The 25,420-nt window shown below is 45.3% G+C and overlaps 2 protein-coding genes across 3 annotated transcripts in view; one reads left to right on the top strand and one right to left on the bottom strand.

Annotated features, from left to right (window-relative positions):
• Window positions 1-1,238, bottom strand: part of LOC143816253 (THAP domain-containing protein 2-like) — a 31,513-nt gene extending 30,275 nt beyond the window's left edge. Inside the window, exon 1 of the mRNA XM_077296417.1 lies at window positions 1,070-1,238. Coding sequence (XP_077152532.1) covers window positions 1,070-1,140 — 71 coding nt within the window. The 5' untranslated portion in view covers window positions 1,141-1,238. The remainder of the gene's footprint in view (window positions 1-1,069) is intronic.
• On the top strand, window positions 1,233-25,200 carry PSPH (phosphoserine phosphatase). 2 transcript variants are annotated; one of them, XM_077296415.1, is made up of 7 exons: window positions 1,233-1,404; window positions 5,275-5,310; window positions 5,806-5,961; window positions 9,322-9,456; window positions 22,384-22,529; window positions 23,186-23,334; window positions 24,876-25,200. In XM_077296415.1, exons 2-7 carry the CDS (start codon window positions 5,294-5,296, stop codon window positions 25,017-25,019), a joined length of 747 nt encoding a protein of 248 aa, XP_077152530.1. In that variant the 5' UTR covers window positions 1,233-1,404; window positions 5,275-5,293; the 3' UTR covers window positions 25,020-25,200. The 2 variants fall into 2 exon arrangements, with proteins under 2 accessions (XP_077152530.1, XP_077152531.1); XM_077296416.1 differs by lacking the exon at window positions 5,275-5,310 and having other exon boundaries at window positions 1,242-1,404.
• Window positions 25,201-25,420: the final 220 nt, after the last annotated feature.

Below are 25,420 nucleotides of genomic sequence, written 5' to 3'. Positions count from 1 at the left end.
TGTGCGCTGAGGCTGTGTATGGCATTGTGCGCTGGGGCTCAGTGTATGGCATAGTGCGCTGGGGCTCAGTGTAAGGCATTGTGCGCTGGGGCTCAGTGAATGGCATTGTGCGCTGGGGCTCGGTGTATGGCATTGTGCGCTGGGGCTCAGTGTAGGGCATTGTGCTCTGGGGGCTCAGTGTAGGGCATTGTGCGCTGGGGCTCAGTGTATGGCATTGTGCGCTGGGGCTCAGTGTATGGCATTGTGCGCTGGGGCTGTGTATGGCATTGTGCGCTGGGGCTCAGTGTATCGCATAGTGCGCTGGGGCTCAGTGTACGGCATTGTGCGCTGGGGCTCAGTGTATGGCATTGTGCGCTGGGGCTCAGTGTATGGCATTGTGCGCTGGGGCTCAGTGTATGGCATTGTGCGCTGGGGCTCAGTGTATGGCATTGTGCGCTGGGGCTCAGTGTAAGGCATTGTGCGCTGGGGCTCAGTGTACGGCATTGTGCGCTGGGGGTTCAGTGTACGGCATTGTGCGCTGGGGCTCAGTGTACGGCATTGTGCGCTGGGGCTCAGTGTATGGCATTGTGCGCTGGGGCTCAGTGTATGGCATAGTGCGCTGGGGCTCAGTGTATGGCATAGTGCGCTGGGGCTCAGTGTAAGGCATTGTGCGCTGGGGCTCAGTGAATGGCATTGTGCGCTGGGGCTCGGTGTATGGCATTGTGCGCTGGGGCTCAGTGTATGGCATTGTGCGCTGGGGCTCAGTGTATGGCATAGTGCGCTGGGGCTCAGTGTATGGCATAGTGCGCTGGGGCTCAGTGTATGGCATTGTGCGCTGGGGCTCAGTGTATGGCATTGTGCGCTGGGGCTCAGTGTATGGCATTGTGCGCTGGGGCTCAGTGTACGGCATTGTGCGCTGGGGCTCAGTGTATGGCATAGTGCGCTGGGGCTCAGTGTATGGCATAGTGCGCTGGGGCTGCAGTGTGGAGTAGTGGACACCCTAAACTAGGGCACAACTTTGGCTGCAGGTCCCAGGGCGGTGGTCTCCCCTGCTGTGTGCTCTGTACACGGAGGGCTCCCTCATACCTACCTATGGAAGGTAACATGGATGTCTCTCTTAGAGTTGTTGGAACACCCAAAGGCAGCGCACGTAGTGGGCATTGCTCTAGTACAGCTACGTCCACCTCCGTTTCCAACATGGCCGCCGCCGGCTTCACAACATCACGTGATCCGTACACATGACCGGTGACGTCACTGCTTTTAAGGTAGACTGGGGGGGGGTAATTTGATGCCAGAAAGCATTGGGCTGGGGAAGGTTCGCCCTCCACCACAAATGACAGCTGGCTCAGCAGTCTGCCTCGTCCAGCAGTGAGCAAAGGTCAGAGGCCGCGCAGAGCAGCAGAGAGGACGCGGCAGCCGCACACAGTAAGTCATTCATTCTCTCGCCTCCATTGGCTGCCGGCTCTGGTGCAGCTCCTGTCTCCTGCGATGTGCTGCTGATGCAATCGCAAGCGGCGCAGACATCATCTGTCACTGTCCTACACATCGTGCCCAAGGGGCTCCCCCAGTGCAGCTGTGCTGGCACAGAAGTGGTCCCCATGCATTCCCAATTCCCAGTACAGGGCTGGATGGCTGGGGTGGGCACAGCAGTGGTCCCCATACATTCCCTGTGCAGGGCTGGATGGCTGGGGTGGGCACAGCAGTGGTCCCCATACATTCCCTGTGCAGGGCTGGATGGCTGGGGTGGGCACAGCAGTGGTCCCCATACATTCCCTGTGCAGGGCTGGATGGCTGGGGTGGGCACAGCAGTGGTCCCCATACATTCCCTGTGCAGGGCTGGATGGCTGGGGTGGGCACAGCAGTGGTCCCCATACATTCCCTGTGCAGGGCTGGATGGCTGGGGTGGGCACAGCAGTGGTCCCCATACATTCCCAATTCCCATTACAGGGCTGGATGGCTGGGGTGGGCACAGCAGTGGTCCCCATACATTCCCTGTGCATGGCTGGGGTGGGCACAGCAGTGGTCCCCATACATTCCCTGTGCATGGCTGGGGTGGGCACAGCAGTGGTCCCCATACATTCCCAATTCCCAGTACAGGGCTGGATGGCTGGGGTGGGCACAGCAGTGGTCCCCATACATTCCCAATTCCCAGTACAGGGCTGGATGGCTGGGGTGGGCACAGCAGTGGTCCCCATACATTCCCTGTGCAGGGCTGAGGTGGGCACAGCAGTGGTCCCCATACATTCCCTGTGCAGGGCTGAGGTGGGCACAGCAGTGGCCCCCATACACTCCCAGTGCAGGGCAGGAGGGCTGGGGTGGGCAGCACAACCACTTACTGCTCTGTCCTTGCACTTTGCCTGCTGGTCACTTCACAAGACACATGTCAGTGCTCAGCTCAGGGCCAGGTGCCACACTGAGGGCTCTGCAGGCTGGTGTTCCCCTCTGAAAAGATTGATCCCAAAATCCCATTAAATTGCTTCTCTTCACATCCAGAACTGTTTCTGATGGGAGTGATGGTGGCTGATGCAAAGCCCTGTACTCTGGCATCAGCCTGTGCCCCCAGCAATGTAGAGAATACAACAGAAAGCCTACTTCCAAATCTGCACATAACTAATTCACCATGGGGCTAATGTCATGTACGGTATGAAATAGCTACATATATCCAGCTCTTCCCATAGTGTGATCCGATTCTCTCAGATGTGGAGGAGATGGACAACAAAATGTCTCCATCTTCTCCATTCTGTGAGTCTGCGATAACCAGACTGCAATCAGATGTCATCCAAGTGCAGTCCAATGATTTCCACGCACCCATAGACGTAAATGAGTGAGTGTCTTCCATACTGTGATTCCGACAGATACCCTCAGTGAAAAAAATCGGTAATCGGCACTGCCCCATGGACTAACATTGCTCCGAGGGAGATGTAAATGGAGCATAAAGGACAGTAATATGTGCATGTCTTGCTGTATCTCGCCTCGCAGATATCATTGGGCCATGTTCACATCTTCATGGGGTCTTTGTTACTGACACTGAAGAGTTGACAATACTTTCCTTCCCAGACAAAAGCAAAAGGAGTAAATACCCTGCAGTAAGTGGCAATAATGCATGGAAATAACACAAGGTGCTTAGTCACCATTATTTAGCTTGGCCCTTATTCACATTTCCGTCATTAGACACATGGTAAGGCTTTATACTAGAGGTTAGGACCATCCTGAATGGGGTCACCGTGATGCGGTGGGATGGCTAAACACCCTATATTATCATGCACTATCGTTGTTTATTTACTGCAGGGTGTGTGCTCATTTATCTTATCTTGGGTTGTCTCTGTTTAGTGGCCAGTGTGAACATGCGCCTACACGCTGCATTCATACCAACTTATATTCCAGTTAATTTAGGTATTTATTTATTTATTTTTTATACTTTCCTTCCCATCAAAGCCATTAGTCCCATAATAAGTACCAGTAAACGGATTTCTTAAGGCATCTAAACCACAATACAAATGAATCTTGCAATGGAGGTTTGAAATTGCATCATATCTGCTAACATCCCACCATGTCTGCCACCGAATGTCCATTGTGACATGGAAGGAACTACCTTTTACTACCTTTTTATATTTACATATCACTTCACTCTTATGTTTTTACACTTTAAATTTGTTCCAAAAAAGAAGAAACACAGAGTGTGTGTGCCGTTTACATCCATTTTTACATGAGAAGTGCTGTTATTTTTCTCTCTGTAAATTTGAATCCGTTACATGTGCTGATGATCTGGAGAACCCGACCGATTGCTCACAAACCGCTCAGACGCACCGCTCAGCAGGCAGAATGGTATATGGACTCAATAGAAAGTCCATGAGCAGGTACACAGTGTGAAGATAAAACAAGTATACTTTAAGATTCATTAAAAAAAAAAACAACATTCGGCAAGTAAGAAAAAAAAGTCAGCTCCTTAGGCTTGGCCTACACATGGACTTTGGCCCCAATAACTGTAGTGCAACCAAAGTTTGCTAGGTGGCGCTGCTTCATTGTAGTGCAGTACAAGGGAATGGGGTCGCATTGGGACCCCGAGGGTAAAACAACTGCAAGCTGTTGCAAGAAATCGGACATGCCTGTCACGGTTGCAGTACCTTCAGGGTCGCCCGATCCCATATTGTGCTGCCATGTATCGGTGACCCTTGCTTGCACTACAGATGTCGTGGCCAATGTTGCTGCCTAGCCCCAAGCTGCTGTATCTGTGTAACTAATGGAGTCGCTGTGGCTTTGTTCTGCTGATCCCAATGGGATCCTGGAGGGGCCGCACTGATCATTGATGCCCTAATTGTTTCCCAGAAAATGGCTTTGAAGAAGGCGGTTGTGTAGAAATATCTACACCTGTAAATAAAGCTACAATACCCCAGTATTATGTTAATAGAGCACGGCCTCCCCTCGGGTACTACAGCCCAGCTCCACATCATTGGATGAAATGGCCCCCGATAAGAAGAGTGCAGAAAGCGAGGCCTATCACGTGAGCTGTGTGTGTCGCCATCTCTCTGGGCATGGACTCTGCACGTGATTGCAGATAGATCAGTCCTGGACAGATAAGTAAAGCCGCAGAAAGACTATTTTGGATTATGGTGGAAAATAATGAAGCTACAGACTGCACTGTCATAGTGAACATTAACATTACCTACGTCAGCATTACATTCCTAATCGTGAGGGTTACATTCTGGATAACGGTGGACTTTTCACCAGTCTTTCTACATCTCATTAATGCGAGAAAATCTGAACTAGTCGTTATTGTGCTCAGTGGATTACTTTACATGGGTATTAAAGGGATCAACTGTAGGTCTCAGTCCTGCTGTTATGTATATTTGTGCCATTAATCTTCTTTCTGAGTGCTGTATTCCTGATTTATCAGCTTGGTTATACCAAGCGCCATGAACTCTGAACTAAGCAGCATCTGTAGTGTGGACTGAACGTCAGACTCTCTATGCCAGAAGGTGTCAGGATGATGAGAGGTGTAGTCACAACAGCCGGAGAACACTGCACAGTGCAATCCTATACAACGCCTACGAGACCCCTATAGGAAAGCATAGACTAGCTCAGGCCCACGCTGGAGGTGCTGTGGGATCCAAGTAATATAAATAGACATTTTTAAAGCCTATTTCTTTTTTTTCCCATTCACCAATTCTCTTTATCAAACGAAAGATGGGAATACCCCGTAACAGCGAACACATTTGATACATAAGATGAAATGAACAAACGGTAACTATTCTTCCATACATAAACCAGTATTTCTAAGGACCTTTTCTCTTACAGGCCCTACCACCCAAGGCCCATGTGCACATATATCAGGTAATACCATGATAAATCTACAGGTGATGTCTCAAATATATATAATGTATGTTTGATATATGTGTGTGTGTGTGTGTGTGTGTATTGCATGTAGCAATAGGTATAGACATAAATTCATCTTTCATTTGCTCAGTCAAGTGTAACCTTTCTATTACCTGGCAGAACAAAAATCCATAGCAGCAGTCGCCTACAGAAAGTGACACGTGCTACCTGACAATAGAGGCGATATATATATTATAGCTTCATGGATTAATGGTGGTCCCTCCTACACACTGTACAGAAGAGTAGGCTTCTGCTATTACAGTAATATGTGGGTTTGGTATGTGCATTTTGTCCCTCAGACTCCATAGTAATGCACGGTCTCCGCACTCTTCCCCGTGTCTGCACTTTTCCTGAATTCAGGATTATGACATTTATGATTTGCTATTAATGCTTTTTATATGCTGTTTTATTGTGTTTCTTATTAATTCGTTATCTCTCTTGTTCTTCTGACAGGAAGGCGCACCACAAAATGTCTTCCATGTCACATCTCAAGGAAATCCTCCGCAGGGCCGATGCCGTTTGCTTTGATGTGGATAGTACGGTTATAAAAGAAGAGGGTATAGATGAACTGGCAAAGTTCTGTGGTGTGGGAGATGCTGTGGCAGAAATGTAAGTGGCTATGTAACCACAGACTATCTGATTTGTGAGTGTTGGGTCCTTACTTAAGGTCGGCCATTTGTGGAAAGTCATTGACTGCTGCAGGGGTTGTCTGATTTCGTTATAAAAATGGCGCATAGACTGCATATATCTTATAACTACAAACCAGTAGTAGTTAATGTCTGGAGCCCCCTCTCCACTAATAGTGCTGCAGCAATGGCGCTCCGCTGAGCACCGTGTCCCGACACGCTGACTACATTCTCTGAGGCTGTATACTTCTTGCTCCGCTCTCCAAAGAAAAACCAAATAGGTATAGCACTCCGCTAAGGTGTTATTTCCCTTCAGTTTGGTGGTCATTGGGGTCACTCATTGTCTCCATGCCTGTAAATGCTGCTGTCAGTGATTTTCCATCATGACTACTACCTACTCGAATTGCCCCCTTTTTTTTTTTCCCCCTGAGACCACTGCTTATCACACAATAGATGGGGCAGACTGCCAGGAACTCTGCAGATCATGTGGGAGCCATGTGGACATTCCCTTTTCATTTCTCACGGTCTCAAAAAAAAAAAAAAATTCCAACATTTACCGAATGAAATGACATCTGAGGTTGTCTTGCTGCATTATTTTTAACACTCAGATTACCTACTGACAGTGAGCTATGGTGGTCAGGGTTCAGCAGATGAATGTATTGTACACTGTACAGACAAGATGGCGACATCACAGAATGAGTAAGCGCTTTATTAGAGGAACACTTCACCTTCCTGGAAAACTACATTTTTCCTTTATATAATAATCCTTTTGTCATCTTCTCTTTTTTTTTTTTCTTTCTGATTCTCTCTTTTTTCTCATTATTAATTTTATTAAGGCTGCCCACTTGCTTTTGTTTTTTTTTTATGGTCTGCAGTATCGAATTCATGACTGCTGCAGCCAATCATTGGGCATGGCAGTGATACCAATATAGTCAGCTGAGAATGCTGAGCTTAGTGATTGACTTCAGGAGTCTTGTGTATTGTAGTCATGACCTCCGTACTACAGCCTTTCACCAAAGAAGGGGAGCAGTGGCAAATAAGCGCCACTTGGCCAGGGGACGGTGAGTAATGCTCAGTGCCCTATTTCCAACATGAGCGAGCTGATGGGCATTAAAAAATGAAAAATGCAAAACGTTTTTAGGGTAAGTTCACACAGGGCATTTTTGCTGCTTTTTTTTTTTTTCTGCAGCAAAACCTAATCTTCTAGGCAGGAAAGAAGCTGCCTCAAAAACGCAGGTATAGGTGCGTTTTTTGGTGCGTTTTTTTTTTTGTCTCTTTGTGCATGCCAATAAATTTGAGTGCCCCCAGAGAAAAAAAAACAAAACTTCCTGTAGATAGATTACCTGCGGTAACCTCTTCACTGACATTTTCCCATGGTCCAGAGGTTACCTCAGGTCAGGCTGTGAGGGAGCGCAGGCTCAGTGACGTCACCGCTAGTTACTGAGCCTGCACCCGCTGCATATCATTCATTCCTCAGTCTCTTACAGCTGGGAGCGGTCGCATTAGCAGGGCTCCCAGTTATAAACTTTATCTTCCCCAGATACTGCATGGGACACTCGTTAAATTGGACTGCGTCGGACCAGGGAGTATTTGTGTTGGTTTATTTTTATTACAGGAGATCGAGGGCGTTGCATGGATTACCTGAATATTAAAATGGTAAAACTATGTGGTGTTTTATTTCATTAATGGACTTTATTCTGGCTGTGTCTTTATTTACATGTACCAACTATAGGATTAGTAATGGATAGGTGTCTTATAGACGCCTCTCCATTACTAAGCCATGGGCTTAATGTCACTGGTGACATTAACCCCACAAATATTACCCCGCTTGCCACCGCTACAGGGCAAGTTGGAAGAGCCGGGCAAAGCGCCAGAATTGGCACATCTAATAGATGCGCCTTTTCTGGGAAGCTGCAGGCTGCTATTTTTATTCTTGGGGGCCTATATTAATGGCCCCTTACCAGCCTGAGAACACCCACCCCCAGCTGTGCGCTTTAGCAAGGCTAGTTGTCAAAAATGGGGGGGGGGCCCCAGGCCTTTTTTTTATTATTTTTGTATTATTTATTTAAATAATGAAAATAAAAAAAAATAAAAAAGCGTGAGGACCCCTCTATTCTTGATAAATAACTATGCTGACAGCTGGGGGTTGCAGCCCCCAGCTGTGAGTTTTGTATGGCTGGTTATCAAAAATAGAGGGGAACCCACGCCGTTTTTTTATTTAAATTATTTCTTTATAGCGCAGGAGCGGCAGATGAAAACTCCCATCTGCCGCTCCTGTTGTCACTGTAAGTAGCGTTAGCAGGTGTCAGATGATGGGAGCAGTAGTCCCATCAGCTGACACCAGTGATCGGAGGTGAAGTTTATACCTCCGATCACAGCTGAGCGCTCCCTCTGTCGGGAGGATTTTCCCGACGATCAGAATCGGTGTTTGCCGCGCTGTCATGCATATGACAGCGTGTCAAACACTGTAATGTTGCCCCCCCCCCATTCAAGTGAATGGGGTTCGGGTCCGCTCTGCTGGATGACAGGCTGCATGAACGCATCATGCAGCCTGCCATCTAGATGTCGCAGAGCCGAGTGTCAGGTCACACCTGCCATCCTTCACTTTTCTGCAGCAAATACGCTGCAAGAAAAGTCAACCTGCGTATTTGCAGCGTTTTTTTCACCATCCATTCAAGTCAATGGGTGGAAAACGTTGAAAGAAGTGACATGCCCTATTGTCCAAAAAACGCAGCAAAGCACAAAATCCTGATGACACAAAAAACCAATGTGTGTGCATGAGATTCCTGAAATCTCATAGACTTTGCTGGTATTGTAAAAAGCAGCTGAAAATTGGCATAAAAAACGCAGCAAAAACACCCTGTGTGAACTTACCCTTAAAGGGAATCTGACACCTGGCCAACTGTGTATTTCCCTTTTGGAGGAAATGATGATAATTTTACTAATCATATGAATGGATGTCCATTTAAGAGTAAAATTTTGATAAAGGGAACCTGTCAACTGATTCCTGCTACCAGAAGTACGGGCAGCATGAACAAGAGCTAGGATGCACAATTGCAGCCAGACGTATTTTTCGATGAAACACCAGATTTAATGTATACTAAGCTCTGCTCCATAGCTCGAGACCTGTCAGTCACCCACAGCGGCGCTTGATGTCAGCCGGGGGCCACATCGTACCAGTCTCGGCTTTGGCTATGGTTCCAGGTTAGATCTGTAAAGTCTACTTTCTCTGAAAGGCCACAGTGATATGTATATGTAGTGCATGCCTGATATATATATATATATATTATCTATCCTTTTTTTTTTTTTTTGCAATGGTTCTTAGGTTTTTCTTTTTGCCTAGGACCCGTAAAGCAATGGGAGGATCTTTGACCTTCAAGGCTGCTCTGACTGAGAGACTTACACTAATTCGTCCATCACGGGAACAAGTGCAAGCTTTGATAACCGAACACCCTCCAAGGCTAACTGAGGGGATAAAGTAAGTTCTCTTTTTGGGCAAGATCCATCTAAGTACACAGGGAGACACAAACAGGTGGGATTATGAAGAGCTTTGTACTGTGAAGTAATGTGATTTTGCCCGAAGAGTGCGGTGACTGCTGGGTGAGTGATCGTATCTCATTCTGACATGGAAGCTGTCTGAGTCTTGGTGATGTAGGTCTACTTTGTAGAAACTATGGTTTCACTATAGTCAACAAAGGTTTCTTCCCCTCAGGTCAGCCTCAGAGAAGGGGTCATTTCTGACATTCAACATGGTGACTGTACTGGGGTCTGTCAGGTTTTCATCATGGTGTCAACATGCTGCACTTGCATGTGCAGTATTTCTGGTGAAATCTGAAGTGAATGTTCGGATGACATGCACATAAATTGTATGGCCGGCTTCTGTCCCTACTAATCAGTAATATTAAGTTCAAGTAAATGCCAGCAACCTTTAGGCTAGGGGTAGCCTTGGACACAACAAGCTAAAGTCTAGCCTTGTGTCCGTATTTATCATTAGATAATTCAAGTATACACATGGATACCCCGTTTAAGATGACTAGCCAGAGTTTCATTGAAAGTGATCTTCTCGAAGATGGCCAATATTTCTAACTAGCTGTTTCCAGCCAGCTAACGCTCGGCAAGCTCATTGCTATCTAATTAACGCTGCTAATGATTAAACTAAAGTAAATAATGACAACATTCAATAGTGCTTACGCAGGTGGTAAATTAACTTAAAATGAAGTTAATAACAATAATAAACATAAAAAATCTGAATAATACTAATAATACATTTTATTCACAGTGTAAAATCAAGAACAAACTGGATTCGTGTGGTAATGTGTGGGGACAGAGTCTCGTGTGGTAATGTGTGAGGACGGAGCTTCGTGTGGTAATGTGGGGGGACGGAGCCTCGTGTGGTAATGTGGGGGGACGGAGCCTCGTGTGGTAATGCGGGGGGACGGAGCCTCGTATGGTAATGTGTGGGGACGGAGCCTCGTGTGGTAATGTGTGAGGACGGAGCCTCATGTGGTAATGTGGGGGGACGGAGCCTTGTGTGGTAATGTGTGGGGACGCATCCTCGTGTGGTAATGTGTGAGGACGTATCCTCGTGTGGTAATGTGTGAGGACGTAGCCTCGTATGGTAATGTGTGGGGACAGAGCCTCGTGTGGTAATGTGGGGGGACGGAGCCTCGTGTGGTAATGTGGTGGGGGGACGGGATTATGTGTGGTAATGTGGTGGGGGGACGGGATTATGTGTGGTAATGTGGTGGGGGGACGGGATTATGTGTGGTAATGTGGTGGGGGACGGGATTATGTGTGGTAATGTGATGGGTGACGGGATTATGTGTGGTAATGTGGTGGGGGGGCGGGATTATGTGTGGTAATGTGGTGGGGGGCGGGATTATGTATGGTAATGTGGTGGGGGCGGGATTATGTGTGGTAATGTGGTGGGGGGGCGGGATTATCTGTGGTAATGTGGGGGGCGGGATTATCTGTGGTAATGTGGTGGGGGGGTGGTATTGTGTGTGGTAATGTGGTGGGGGAGCGGGATTGTGCGTGGTAATGTGGTGGGGGCAGGATTATCTGTGGTAATGTGATGGGGGGCGGGATTATGTGTGGTTATATGGTGGGGGGCGGGAGTATGTGTGGTAATGTGGTGGTGGGGCCAGGATTATGTGTGGTGATGTGTGGTGATGTGGTGGGGGGCGGGATTGTGTGGTAATGTGGTGGGGGGCGGGATTGTGTGTGGTAATGGGGTGGGGGGTGGAATTATGTGTGGTGATGGGGTGGGGGTGGAGCTACTGTGCAGGGGGCGAGATTAGCGAGTGTGGTGGGGGGCGGGATTATGTGTGGTGATGTGGTTGGGGGGCGGGATTATGTGTGGTACGTTGGGGGGCGGGATTATGTGGTGATGTGTTGGGGGGCGGGATTATGTGTGGTGATGTGGGGGCGGGATTATGTGTGGTGATGTGGGGGGGCGGGATTGTGTGGTGATGGGGTGGGGCGGAGCTACTGTGCAGGGGGCGGGATCAGCGAGTGTGATGTGGGGGGGCGGGATTATGTGTGGTGATGTGTTGGGGTGGGATTGTTTGATGTGGGGGGCGGGATTGTGTGTGGTAATGTGGTGGGGGGGCGGGATTGTGTGGTAATGGGGTGGGGGGCGGGATTGTGTGGTAATGGGGTGGGGGGGGCGGGATTGTGTGGTAATGGGGTGGGGGGGCGGGATTGTGTGGTAATGGGGTGGGGGGGCGGGATTGTGTGGTAATGGGGTGGGGGGGCGGGATTGTGTGGTAATGGGGTGGGGGGGCGGGATTGTGTGGTAATGGGGTGGGGGCGGAGCTACTGTGCAGGGGGTGGGATTAGCAAGTGTGATGTGGTGGGGGGCAGGATTGTGTGTGGTGGGGGGTGGAGCTACTGGGCAGGGGCGGGATTAGCGAGTAATCACGATGCCTCTTATATATATAGATATAGGTTGGAAGTTAAAATTTGTCACAGGAAAACGTAATATATGGACACTGTTCTGAACAAGGTTGGTTTAAGGCTGTTACACATCTGTTTTTTTCTGATTTTTTTATTATTTTTGCCTGCAGCCAAAACCTGAACCCTTGATTGTCCAGAAAGCTGCAGCTAAGGCCACGTTCACACGCTGCGGGTTCCTCTGCGGGTTAATCCCGCAGCGGAATTGAATATCTGCAGGGCAAAACCGCTGCGGTTATCCCTGCAGATTTATCGCGGTTTGTTCCGCGGTTTCCGCTGCGGGTTTCCGCCTATACTATTGATGCTGCATATGCAGCAATATGCAGCATCAATAGTAATGTAAAAAATAATAAAAATTGGCTATACTCACCCTCTGACGTCGCGATCTCCCCGGCGCTGCAAGCCCAAATATGGTTCCCAGGGCCTGGAGGAGAGTCTCCTCTCCTCCACCCCGGGTACCATCGGCACAGCCCCATGCGGGAAGTTAGCGGTTCAATGCATTTCTATGGGTGCAGAATCGCTGCGATTCTGCACCAAGAAGTGACATGCTCCTTCTTTTTTTCCGCAGAAAATCCACGCGGATTTTCCACAGAAAAAAAGGATCGTCGGCACAGCGGGTTTTGTTTTCCATTAGGTTACATTGTACTGTAACCTACATGGAAAAAGGATGCGGACCCGCAGCTGCAAAACAGCTGCGGGTCCGCAGCAAAACCCGCAGCGTGTGAACATAGCCTAAAAGTTTTTCTGCGCTTTTCAGGAATTCAAAGTTTAGCTTTGCTTCCACCTCGCACACATAAACAATACAAGGTGTTAGGCTACCAATGTAAGACGTATGTGAAACATAAAAATGTTTTTTTTTGTCTGAAAAAATAGTGACTATTCTGAACAAAAAAGCTGGATTCATGTATGAAGCGCTGCCTTAAAAAGGTTACATGAGTTCATAAAAAAATACACATTTGAAAACCTAAAAACAGCAGGGGGAAACTGAATTGGTTGGGGATTGTTTACTTAACACATTGGTAGGGCATTGAATCGGTTGGGCATTGTTTACTTTCACATATATGACCAATTTTAAACTATGCTTTGTGTCAGGAGAAACAAATGGATTGTTTTATACACACAAAGTGCAAATAACATTACAATAAAAAAAATACAAACATCAATGTTCATGTGAGGAGACCAAGACATTATGGTTTATTCTTGGGGAAAATCACAAAAATAAGTGGGTTTCACATCATGCTGTACGTGCGCATTTTTTTTTTTCTCACCAAAAGCGCTACAAAAACTGTAATATGGCAGCATGTTTGCAGCATTTTTGTGCTTAACTCATAGCTTACTATTGGGGAAAAAATGCTGAAAGAAGGCACATGCTGCATTTTTCAAAAAACAGCATTTTTCCGATTTAGTCAGGGAAAAAAAACAAACGTGTGTATGGGATTTCTGAAATCTCATAGCTTTTGCTGGTACTGTAAAAATCAGTTTTTAATTTACAGGAAAAAAAACGCAACGTGTGAACAGGCTTGTATAGGCCTATTTCTCTTCTTGACTCTGACGTAAAGATTATGCCTAATGTTTTGGCTAACAGACTAGCCAGAGTTATCTCTTCAGTTGTTCATCAGGATCAGTCCGGGTTCATGACGGGCAGATCGACGCAACCAATATAAGGCGGTAATATTTGAACCTGCAGTTGCTGATTGACAATTCAGGGGATAGAGTTATGCTACTCAGATTCTGCCAGAGCATTTGACAGCCTAGAATAGAGCTCTGTGGATAGTTTTACAGGAAAAGGGTTAAACTTTGTAGATTGGGTACAAATCTTAACCTCTTAACGACCGCCGATACGCCTTTTAACGGCAGCAGTTAACGGTACTTAAACCACAGCAATTTTCATGGTCTGCCACAATAACGGACCGCAAAAAACTTGCAGATCGCCGTTTTTCGGTTTTCCAATACTATGGCAAAAGGTATTCCACAAAACCGAAAGTCACGGTCCCCCGCAAAAACAAGCTTCTGTTGTTTTTGCAGCCCCATTGATTTTCAATGGGGACCATGTCTGTAAGCCGTGAAAAATATCGAGCAGGCTCGATATTTTTTTCACGGCCCTTACGGCTATATGGCGTATGGCGCTCCGTGGAATTTTTGCGGCCCGTTTTTGCAGCCCCATAGAAATCTATTGGGGCCGCAAAAACAGGATGCAAATCCACGGTAAGTGTAAAAGAAGCCTAAGTGTATAGCGCCCTCCAGAGTCGGAATTTCTCCGGGGTCTCGGCTACCGGGGGTAGCTGAGCGACCAGAGAACATGATTCGGGTCGGTTTTTACTGACTCCGGTGTTTCGATTGCTGTTTTTAACAGTATAATGGCGACCGCAAAAAAAAAAAATCTAATTTTCCATTTAATTTCTCTCTCCCCTGATGTGATCGCACATCAGAGGAGAGAGTTATAGGGTCCCCCAATTTCCCCTCCCACCGGTACCTCCGGAGTCCCTGCATCCCCCCCTCCCCCGTTGGGTCCCCCCAACCCGGCAACAATAGGAAACCTCTTGAATGTGGTTTTGCGCACCTTGAGGGATGCAGTTTTTAGATAGGTGTCACTTTTGGGTATTTTCTGTTATATTGACCCCCCCAAAGTCACTTAAAATGTGAGGTGGTTCCTAAAAAACTGGTTTTGTAAATTTTCTTGGAAAAATGAGAAATCACTGGTCAACTTTTAACCCTTATAACTTCCTATCAAAAACAATTTGGTTCCAAAATTGTGCTGACGTAAAGTAGACATGTGGGAAATGTTATTTATTAAGTATTTTTTGTGACACATCTGTGTGATGTAAGGGCATAAAAATTCAAAGTTCGAAAATGGCAAAATTATCTAACTTTTCTCCGAATTACCGTTTTTTTTCCCCTAAATTAAAGTCATAACAAAGAAATGTTACCACTAACATGAAGCACAATATGTCACGAAAAACAGTCTCAGAATCAGCGGGATCTGTTAAGGCGTTCCAGAGTTATAACCTCATAAAGTGACAGTGGTCAGAATTGTAACGACTAGGATAAGGGCGAATGGAACCTTGTCAGGATAATTTGCTCTGGTAGTCCATGAGCCGGGCCAGATATCGGTACCACCCGGAGTGACTAATTTTCTTTGGTATTTTTAGGTAGATGCATGTCTGTAGTTTATTTTTTGATATGATAGCCCTTACATATACGTAGCTTATTAACCCCTTCAGCCCTAGGCCTATTTGTACCCAAGTGCCTAAGCCAATCTGACCTGTGCCACTTCATGGGCTAATAACTTTGGAACGCTTTCACCTATCCAAGCCATTCTGAGATTGTTTTCTCGTGACATATTGTACTTCACGTCAGTGCTAAATGGGAGTCAATATATTTTACCTTTCTATATAAAAAAATGCTAAATATTCGGAAATTTTGGAAAAATCGGCAATTTTTTAACTTTGAAATTCTCTGCTTTTTACAAAAATACTGATACCCCCCATAATAGTTATTAATTTACACTCCCCACATGTTTACTTCATATTGGCATCATTTTGAAAATGAAACCTTATTGTTTTACGACGTAATAGGGCTTATAGTTTTATGCGCAATTTTTCACATTTACAGCAAAACCCACTTTTCAAAGGACCAAGTCACTTCTGAAGTCACTTTAAGGGGCTTACATAACAGAAACCACCCATAAATTACCCCATTTTGCAAACTACACCCCTCAAGCTGTTCAAAACTCATTTTTAAAAACTGTTAACCCTTTAGGTGTTCCACAGGAATTTTAGCAGAATGAAGGCGAAATTTCAAAATTTCATTTTTTTTCCAGATATTACATTGTAATCCAATTTTACCTGCAACCTAGCAAGGGTTAACGGCAAACCCAAACTTGGTTACCCTAATTCTGCAGTTTATAGAAACACCCCACATGTACTCGTAAACTAAAGTATGGGCACACAGCACAGCTCAACACGGAAGGAGCGCTATGTGGTTTTTGGGTGGCGGATTCACTGGAAGAAATCTAGGGGGCCATGTCACATTTGAAGGCTGCCTGAGGTACCCCCACAGTGGAAACCCCAAAAAGTGACCCTATTTTGGAAACTACACCCCCAAGGAATCTTTTAGGGGGTATAGTGACCACTTTGACCCAACCAGTGTTTCACAGTAGTTGGAAACACTTGGTTGAGAAAATGGAAAAAGTGCATTTTTTACATGAAGGTGTCATTTTAGGCTCATTTTTTTATTTTTAAGAGGTGTACCAGCAAAAAATGCACCCCACTATTTGTTCACCAATCTCTCCCGAACACAACAACACCCGATATGTTGTCGTACACTGCAGTATTGGGGAACGGCAGGCCTCGGAAGTATCTACCCAGGTGTGTTCACAACCCTGGCCTGGGATAACATTGACAGACTTGAGGAGACACTAAGTGGAGCAGGTACATCTCATAGAGTCAATGGCATTGCTGTTCAGTCCAATGTTGCATGCTCTGTGACAAAGAAAGTCCTGCCAGATGTAACCAAGTCGAAGAAAAGAAGCATAACTCTGACAGAATTAATGCTACCGATATACAATGTTGGGCAGCGGGGAGAGCCACCCAGGATTGAGACTTCGAATGTTAACACTACCAAGGAGGTCCAGGATTCAAAAACCAAAAACCATATCTGGCTTCTGGCTAGAATGTCAGACCATGAGGATCAGACCACCAGCAGTTGGACTGGGTTCAACATAAAAATCCGCAGCGACATTGTAGTGGCCCAGGACACTGTAAGCTACCTGCCCACTATCAATGCTCCTGCAACAGCCATGTCCACTGTGAATGAAGTCTTGGAGCAAACACATGCCATCATGCAGACCCTGAAGCTTAACAGAATTGTGTGTGTGTTTGATCAAGCACTCTATGCCAAAGCTGCCGAGGTTATCTGGAAACAGGAGAAGTTCAAGAACATTATAATTAGAATGGGTGTCTTCCACACAATCTGTAATCTCCTCTCTATCATAGGGAACAGATTTCAGGATGCAGGCCTTAGAGATCTGTGTGTTGAATCCGGTGTAATCGCTGAAGGATCAGTGTCTGGAGTGATGGACGGCCGGAGGTACAACAGAGCAGTGAGACTACACAAGCTGGTCTATGAAGCACTTATGAGGCTTGCATGGAAAAACTTCCTTCCATGGCTAGAAGAAAACCATGCAAGGGACCTTCACCATCTGGATGAAACACTGAAGAACATCACAAACTTTCGCATCAGTGTGTCGCAGGGATCCTTCGAAAAGCTCTTGGATAATGAATCTTGCACACTTACCCTGAAGCTCTTTCAAGTTTATCTTGAGACCCTCAGAAATGAACAACTCTCAGCATACAAGCAGACAAGGTCTTGGCAAGGAGGTAATTTTGAAGGCTGACAGAAACCTATTTGGCCAGATGATACTTGTAGCTGAGAACAGAAAGCTACAAATGAGTGATGTCTTGACTCATCCCCTGGGTCCATTGCCATGGGCACTTGCCAATGGTGATGGGTCTATCCGCAAGACCAACAAGGCTGCCCTCGCAAGGGAGTTGGAGAGGAATGCTCGTCCTGCAGAAGTGATCCCCGAGCCCTCTGCAACCATCATTGATGGGATGAGCCTGGTTCAGAAACTGAAGGGAAACAATGCAACATTTGGCCAGCTAGCAGGCACAGCAATGAGTCGCGCTATCCATGAGGGTGCTAAGAGCAAGCGCATTGATATTGTCTTTGACGTCTACAAGGAGACATCCATCAAAGATACAGAAAGAGTCAACAGATATGAAGGCACAGGGATCCATTTCAAGAACATTCAACATGGGCACAACATCCAGCAGTGGAAAAAGCTTCTAAGTAGTTCCTCCAACAAGGCAAGTCTCATAAAGTTTCTGGTAGAAGAATGGAAGGCGAAACACCACAGGGAGAAGCTTGAGGAGAAGGAGCTGTATGTCACATGTGAGCAGCTCTGCTTTAAGATCACCAAAGAACAGTGGGAAGAGGCTGCTGACCTTAAGTCAAATCAAGAAGAAGCAGACACACGCCTCCTTCTCCATGCTCTTCATGCAGCAGAATCTGGTTACAAGTCGGTCATCATCACTTCGGAGGATACTGATGTCATGGTCCTGTGTCTGGGCATGTGCCACAAAATCCCATCCCACCTGTTCCAGAAATGCGGTACACAGAACCGGACAAGATTCCTGGATATCACCACTCTGAGCCGAACATTGGGAGGCAGCGTATGTGATTCATTGATTGGTATGCATGCATTTACAGGCTGTGACACCGTCAGTGCATTCGCTGGCCGTGGGAAGATGACGACACTCAAGCAGTTGAAGATGAACAAGACATACCAGGATGCCTTTCAGGAAGTTGGTCGTTCATGGGAAGTGTCTACCGAACTTTTTGAGAAGTTACAGGAAATCACCTGCCACATGTACCTGCCAACTACCCAAACAACTGAGGTAAACAGGCTCCGTTATCAGCTGTTCTGTGCCAGACGTGGAGTGGTAGAGTCAAGTCAACTCCCTCCTTGCCAGGACTGCCTTTTCATGCATGCACTGCGTGCAAACTACCAGGCTGCGATCTGGAGGAGAAGTCTGCAGAGCCAGCCATGGGTTGCAAACCCAACAGACTGCGGTTGGATGATAGATAACGACGGAAAGCTTGTTGTCAAGTGGATGCAAGGGGCACCAGCACCAGAAGCTATTATACAGCTACTGTCCTGCAAGTGTGTGCGGTCATGTGAACTTCCTCAGTGTACTTGCCTCAGCAATGGCCTGAAGTGCACAGACATGTGCAGATTACAGACATGCCAGAACAAGGGTACTGAAGACGAGCCAGTAGAACAACAGTCAGATTCAGAGTCCGATGTTGAAGATATTATGGAGTAACATATATATATATATATATATATATATATATATATATATATATATATATATATATATATGCACATGACATGTTCAGTGTGTATTTACATAACTTGGATTAAATTTTGTTACAAATACTACATCTAGTCACTCCGGGTGGTACCGATATCGTCATATTTGGTTCTTGGCTCATGCTAAAATTCCTGTGGAACACCTAAAGGGTTAACAGTTTTTAAAAATGAGTTTTGAACAGCTTGAGGGGTGTAGTTTGCAAAATGGGGTAATTTATGGGTGGTTTCTGTTATGTAAGCCCCTTAAAGTGACTTCAGAAGTGACTTGGTCCTTTGAAAAGTGGGTTTTGCTGTAAATGTGAAAAATTGCGCATAAAACTATAAGCCCTATTACGTCGTAAAACAATAAGGTTTCATTTTCAAAATGATGCCAATATGAAGTAAACATGTGGGGAGTGTAAATTAATAACTATTATGGGGGGTATCAGTATTTTTGTAAAAAGCAGAGAATTTCAAAGTTAAAAAATTGCCGATTTTTCCAAAATTTCCGAATATTTAGCATTTTTTTATATAGAAAGGTAAAATATATTGACTCCCATTTAGCACTGACGTGAAGTACAATATGTCACGAGAAAACAATCTCAGAATGGCTTGGATAGGTGAAAGCGTTCCAAAGTTATTAGCCCATGAAGTGGCACAGGTCAGATTGGCTTAGGCACTTGGGTACAAATAGGCCTAGGGCTGAAGGGGTTAATAAGCTACGTATATGTAAGGGCTATCATATCAAAAAATAAACTACAGACATGCATCTACCTAAAAATACCAAAGAGAATTAGTCACTCCGCTTGGTACCGATATCGTCAAATTTGGTTCTTGGCTCATGGACTATGGGAAGAGGTACAAGACTGGGTAGCCCTTTGTCGCCTTTGCTCTTTGCGTTGGTTATTGAACCCTTGGCAATTCTGATAAGGAAACATTGTGGGACAGAGGGCCTTAGGAGAGGAGGGCTAGAAGATAAAATTGCATTATATGCAAACGACATTTTACCCTGTTTAGCAAATGCCTCTAAAGGCCCCGTCTCACTTAGCGATTTACCAACGATCACGACCAGCGATATGACCTGGCCGTGATCGTTGGTAAGTCGCTGTGTGGTCGCTGGGGAGCTGTCACACAGACCGCTCTCCCCAGCGACCAACGATCAGGGGAACGACTTCGGCATCGTTGAAACTGTCTTCAACGATGCCGAAGTCCCCCTGCAGCACCCGGGTAACCAGGGTAAACATCGGGTTACTAAGCGCAGGGCCGCGCTTAGTAACCCGATGTTTACCCTGGTTACCAAAAAAAACAAACAGTACATACTCGCCTTTCGGTGTCCAGGTCCCTTGCCGTCTGCTTCCTGCTCTGACTGACTGAGCCGCCGTACACAGAGCAGAGCGCAGCGGTGACGTCACTGCTGTGCTCTCACTTCTCACTGTACGGCCGGCAGTCAGTGAGAGCAGGAAGCAGACGGCAAGGGACCTGACGGACATCAGAAGGCGAGTATGTATTGTTTGTTTTTTTTTACATTTACGCTGGTAACCAGGGTAAACATCGGGTTACTAAGCGCGGCCCTGCGCTTAGTAACCCGATGTTTACCCTGGTTACCAGTGAAGACATCGCTGGATCGGTGTCACACACACCGATTCAGCAATGTCAGCGGGGCCTCAACGACCAAAAAAAGGTCCAGGCCATTCCGACACGACCAGCGATCTCGCAGCAGGGGCCTGATCGCTGGTACGTGTCACACATAGCGAGATCGCTATGGAGGTCGCTGTTGCGTCACAAAACTTGTGACTCAGCAGCGATCTCGCTAGCGATCTCGCTATGTGAGACGGGGCCTTAAATCTTTACCCTCGGCAGTAGAAGTGATCCAGTTTTTTGGAAATTATTCTAGTCTTGTTATTAGTTGGTCCAAGTCCGTATTGACGGCTCTGGATGGGAGCGGGGATCTAATGGGCATTTTGAGTGACTTGGGTCTAACAGCAGGTAACCTTTAAATATCTGGGAGTTGAGGTCTCTTTCAACCCCTTAGACTCTGAAAAACTAAATTTAACTCCAAATTTTTACAGAAAAGGGACACATGATCTAAATTTCCTTTTATCAGTCATGGGAAGAGCTAATTTAATGAACATGATATGGATGCCTCAGCTACAATAACTTCTTCACAATTCACCAGTTTGGATCCCATCCCGTTTTTTTTTGTTTTTTTTTCAAGCTATTATTGGTATATTCAGATAATTGCTGTGGAAAGGGGGACAGCCCTTATGAAACTGGAAAAGTCAGAGAGAGGGTTGGCATTACCCAATCCTCGGGTATACTTCTTGGCTGCTCAGGCTCAACACTATAGAGGATGGGAGGGAACCGGTAAAAATTATCTAAGGCCGGGGTCACACTTGCGAGTGCAATGCCAGAAACTTGCGCGAGTCTCTCGCATCAATACCCGGCACTGCCGCCTACACTCGGGACCGGAGCGTTCAGCTGTATGGAAATACATGCAGCTGCACACTCCGGTCCCGAGTGCCTGCAGCAGTGCCGGGTATTGATGCGAGTTTCTCGCATTGCACATGCAAGTGTGACCCTGGCCTAAATCTCCTTTTGCAGCAGGTGGTAGATATCTTGTCATTGTACGAAGCCCTGGAAAGTAATACTTTTTCTTTGAAAAAAGTACCCACACTATTATTCATGCATAATATATGGTGGAAGATAAGAGAACTGCAGCAAATAGAGGGATGTTCACAATTTACTTCAATATGGGAAACCCCTTGGTTGGTCAATCTGAAAATCTTTGACAGGTGGAAAAAAGGGGTAAGATGGGTTTAAGGCCTTCGCACAATTACAGGGACAGTTTGATATTAGCTCAAAGGACTTTTACAAATGTCACCAGTTATGTCATGCATTTAATGCTGATTTCACGAAAACCGTCCTGAAATTATATGAACAAAATACTGTTATACAGATAATTAGTAAACTTAAAAACACATCTGGAGTAATATCGCTATTATATAGATCCTTGTTAACATTGACATTAAGTAAATATCCAGTACATGGTAAGGAGAGGTGGGAAGCTGAGATTGGTTCAATAGAAGGACAATGGATAGAGACATTAGGAAGGATTCCTCAGTTATCGCTTAGTGAAGCACATAGATCCTCCCGACACTACAATGTATATCGAACACCTGCGTTTTTATGTAAACTTGGGGATAGAACGGACGCATGCCGCCCTAGGTGTGGTTCTGATGCTGCATCCCTACTTTATATGATGTGGTCATGCCCTGAACTGGAGAAATGTTGGAAGAAAGTAATCAGGTTGATTAGATGAGTCTTCAAGGTAGTTTTGGAAACCACTCCTCTAGTTTGTGGACTGGGATATGTGGGAGACGTTCCGACAAATGAGGCGGGTAATGTAGCTATAGCGCGTATACTGTACTTAGCGGGAGAACGAATAGCACAAAATTGGTCTCAGGTCCTGCTCAGTGTACCCCAAAATATAGTCCTCGCACCAAATCTTTAACTTCTAATATATTTCTTTTCCAGAGACTTGGTTCATAGGTTGCACCAGCGAAGTGTACAGGTCTTCCTCATATCTGGAGGCTTTCAGAGCATTGTGGAGCACGTAGCTGCAGAGCTGGACATATCACTAACTAATGTGTACGCGAACCGGCTCAAGTTTTATTTCAATGGTAAGTCATGTGGTCATTTCAAGGAAAGCATTCTGCTTGCTCGGCTTCAGACAAGTTCTTATTATCTGATTCATTATTTTTTTTCTTCGGAGTTTGCATTGCATTCCTAAAGAGAAAAACAAGACTGTAGTGTAGCAATAGTGTATGGATTGCTTAGGAAAAAAATAGCTGAACGGAATATTTCTTCATGGATTTCGTCCCTTTAAAAGAAGAATTGCATTTCCATGTAAAATTAGGAATGCAAAATAATACAAATAATGAACTATTGTAGAGTTGACGGAAAAGGTTCATAGAGCCCAAGGTTTGGCTGCTGACATGCCCACTGCATCGGGGCCCAATGAATAAATTATTTTTCCTCAACTCTTAACCGCCAGTTTCATCATCTGACTCGTTTCTTAGTCAAATGTAACATGGTAATTGAATCAGAATGTCTGACGTTGCTGGGCTGAGGATGGCGAAGGTTTATGTAGTGTTTTTTATGGAAATGATCATCTCTGTTTGCAGCACTTTCTATCACACCAACACCTTGATAGCACATGATGAGCCCCATTATAAGTCAGTGTGATCCATCAAGTTGGCGTACGTCATGTGCTGGAGCGGCGGTGCGTTGTGCCACCTCCTATGAATCGTAACCCTACCTTGTCTGTATTTGTAAGGTGAATATGCCGGATTTGATGAGACACAGCTCACAGCAGAATCTGGTGGGAAAGGCAAAGTGATTGGCTTATTAAAGGAGAAGTATGGCTTTAAGAATGTAATGATGATTGGAGATGGAGCTACTGATATGGAAGCCAGCCCCCCAGCTGTAAGTATTAGTCATATTGGGCTTATGCTACTAACTTGTAGGATAGACAGAACTGATTCTATATATTGGAAAAAGACCACCCATACGTGACAAAACTGAGATCTTTCTCCCGGATTCCACTTCTGTTCCTCTTTTACAAAATATCCAAAAGTCCAAGAGACCAAATAGTCACATAAGAATTTACTTCTATTTATTTTTATCTGATTAAAAAAAAGACACCATCTCTCCCATACACATTAGATGGCTGTCAACGGAACAATTTTTTTGTCCGTCGCTCCTGTGTTCTCTGTAAGTCGATGCCAGTTATGTCTAAAAGGGAATCTGACAGCAGCACCAGGTAGTGGTAGAGACCCTGATTCCAGTGATTTATCACTTAGTTTATTGGGTGCAGTAGTTGTGAGAGAATCAGTTTTCTCTGTTGCAGAGCTTGGAATGTTAAGCCTTATGTAACCCTGCACACACAATTTATTAGAAGATTTTTGTCAATGGCAGATTTCTATGTACTCTGTGTAATCAGTGTTGGGGGGCGGTTGGACCAGGAAACATGACGCAGCTAGCCCTGGAGTAATAATCTCCTGCTAATAAAACACTGATTGTATTGAAACCGCAAAACACTATCCTCTAAACGTCACAAAACTGGAATCGGGGTCTCTGCCCCTACATCATGTTGCTGTCAGATTACTGAAAACTGGCTTACAGATTCCTCTTAACTTCCCCAACCATGCTGAATCCTTAAATCCCTATACAATCAATTTTCTGGTGCTCCAATACACCTTAAACTGTCAGCCGAAACTGTCATTATCGGTGGGATTGGCTGACATTAGTCTGTTTATGGGGGATTTGAGATGACGTTTTGGCTATGTTGGCCTTTATCATGGCAAATCTTCATTGAAGCCTTGTGTATATGGCTGTAGCGGGGACATTTGCATCACCTGGTGACAGTGAACAAGCAATAATCCTGACAGGCTAAGATCTGAAACCTTGATTAAATTTATCTGAGCACACAAATCTCCAAGGGTGCCCAAACTTTTGCATTGGCCCATTTTCCTTTTTGTAATTTCTCAAATGTGAAAAATGATAATATAACTTTTTTGCCAAATTTACAAAGGAAACCCAAATAATCAAGCCATGGCAAAAAAACACGTTGGACAAAACATATTTACTCTGTTTGCCCAGGTAGGGCAAGATCGCCATGTTTTCCTGCAATCCGTCAGCAGAATACATGTATTACTGTAAAACAGCTTGAGTACTGACACATTTCTTAGGAAATTGATTTTTCTCCATTTCCCAGCCCATTATGGTAACACATCTGCTAAAGAGAGCCGTCCCTCTATGAGAAGTATATAAAGAAAGTGCTGTTCGAGCAGTTTCCCAAATGTACCTTTTGTATCATTGAGTGACCTTTAAACTTGACTCGGTTAGTGAATTTCTTTGGAAATTTCTTCACATCCCGTGAAGCTTAACCGCACTTAAATGTCTCGCTATAGAATAATGGTTTGATTTGTGATATTCTCACATTTATCACGTGGTTTCCATTTTAGGACGGTTTCATTGGATTTGGAGGAAATGTCATCCGACTACAAGTAAAGGAAAAATCCAAATGGTACATTACAGACTTCGAGGAACTCCTCAGGGAACTGGACGGGGACAGCATCAAAATGAACCACAATGAAATAATTGATTAATGGCGGATCCCACAGCAGATTTTGTAGAAACAAAGCCACATTTGTTAAATTGTTGTTTTCATTGCACAACCCTTCATAAGAATGTAGGGTTGGTAGATATTTTAATGTACCTTTGCTGTACATTTAGGTAGAAATATTGATTATTTAACTTTTAGAATTTTTATAAATTGCTAGTCTTTGACGGAAAGACTAACCGGTATCTTTTTTCCAAATTTCTTTTAGATACATTTTAGTTTACAATGGTGCAGAGCTAGTGTGTATGTATTGTATTGCTTTCTCAGATGGTGTCATGGGGTGGAAAGGCTTCTACAGTTGTGGCCAAGAGTTTTTAGACTGAAACAAATTTTGGTTATCACACTGTTTTTAGATCTTTTAGTCAGATGTTTTTATGGTTACTGAAG

The sequence above is a fragment of the Ranitomeya variabilis genome, chromosome 3, assembly GCF_051348905.1.
Source record: "Ranitomeya variabilis isolate aRanVar5 chromosome 3, aRanVar5.hap1, whole genome shotgun sequence".
NCBI classification, from domain to species: domain Eukaryota; kingdom Metazoa; phylum Chordata; class Amphibia; order Anura; family Dendrobatidae; genus Ranitomeya; species Ranitomeya variabilis.
Note: the sequence above shows the minus strand (reverse complement) of the source record. Positions and strands in the feature narration are given on the sequence as shown.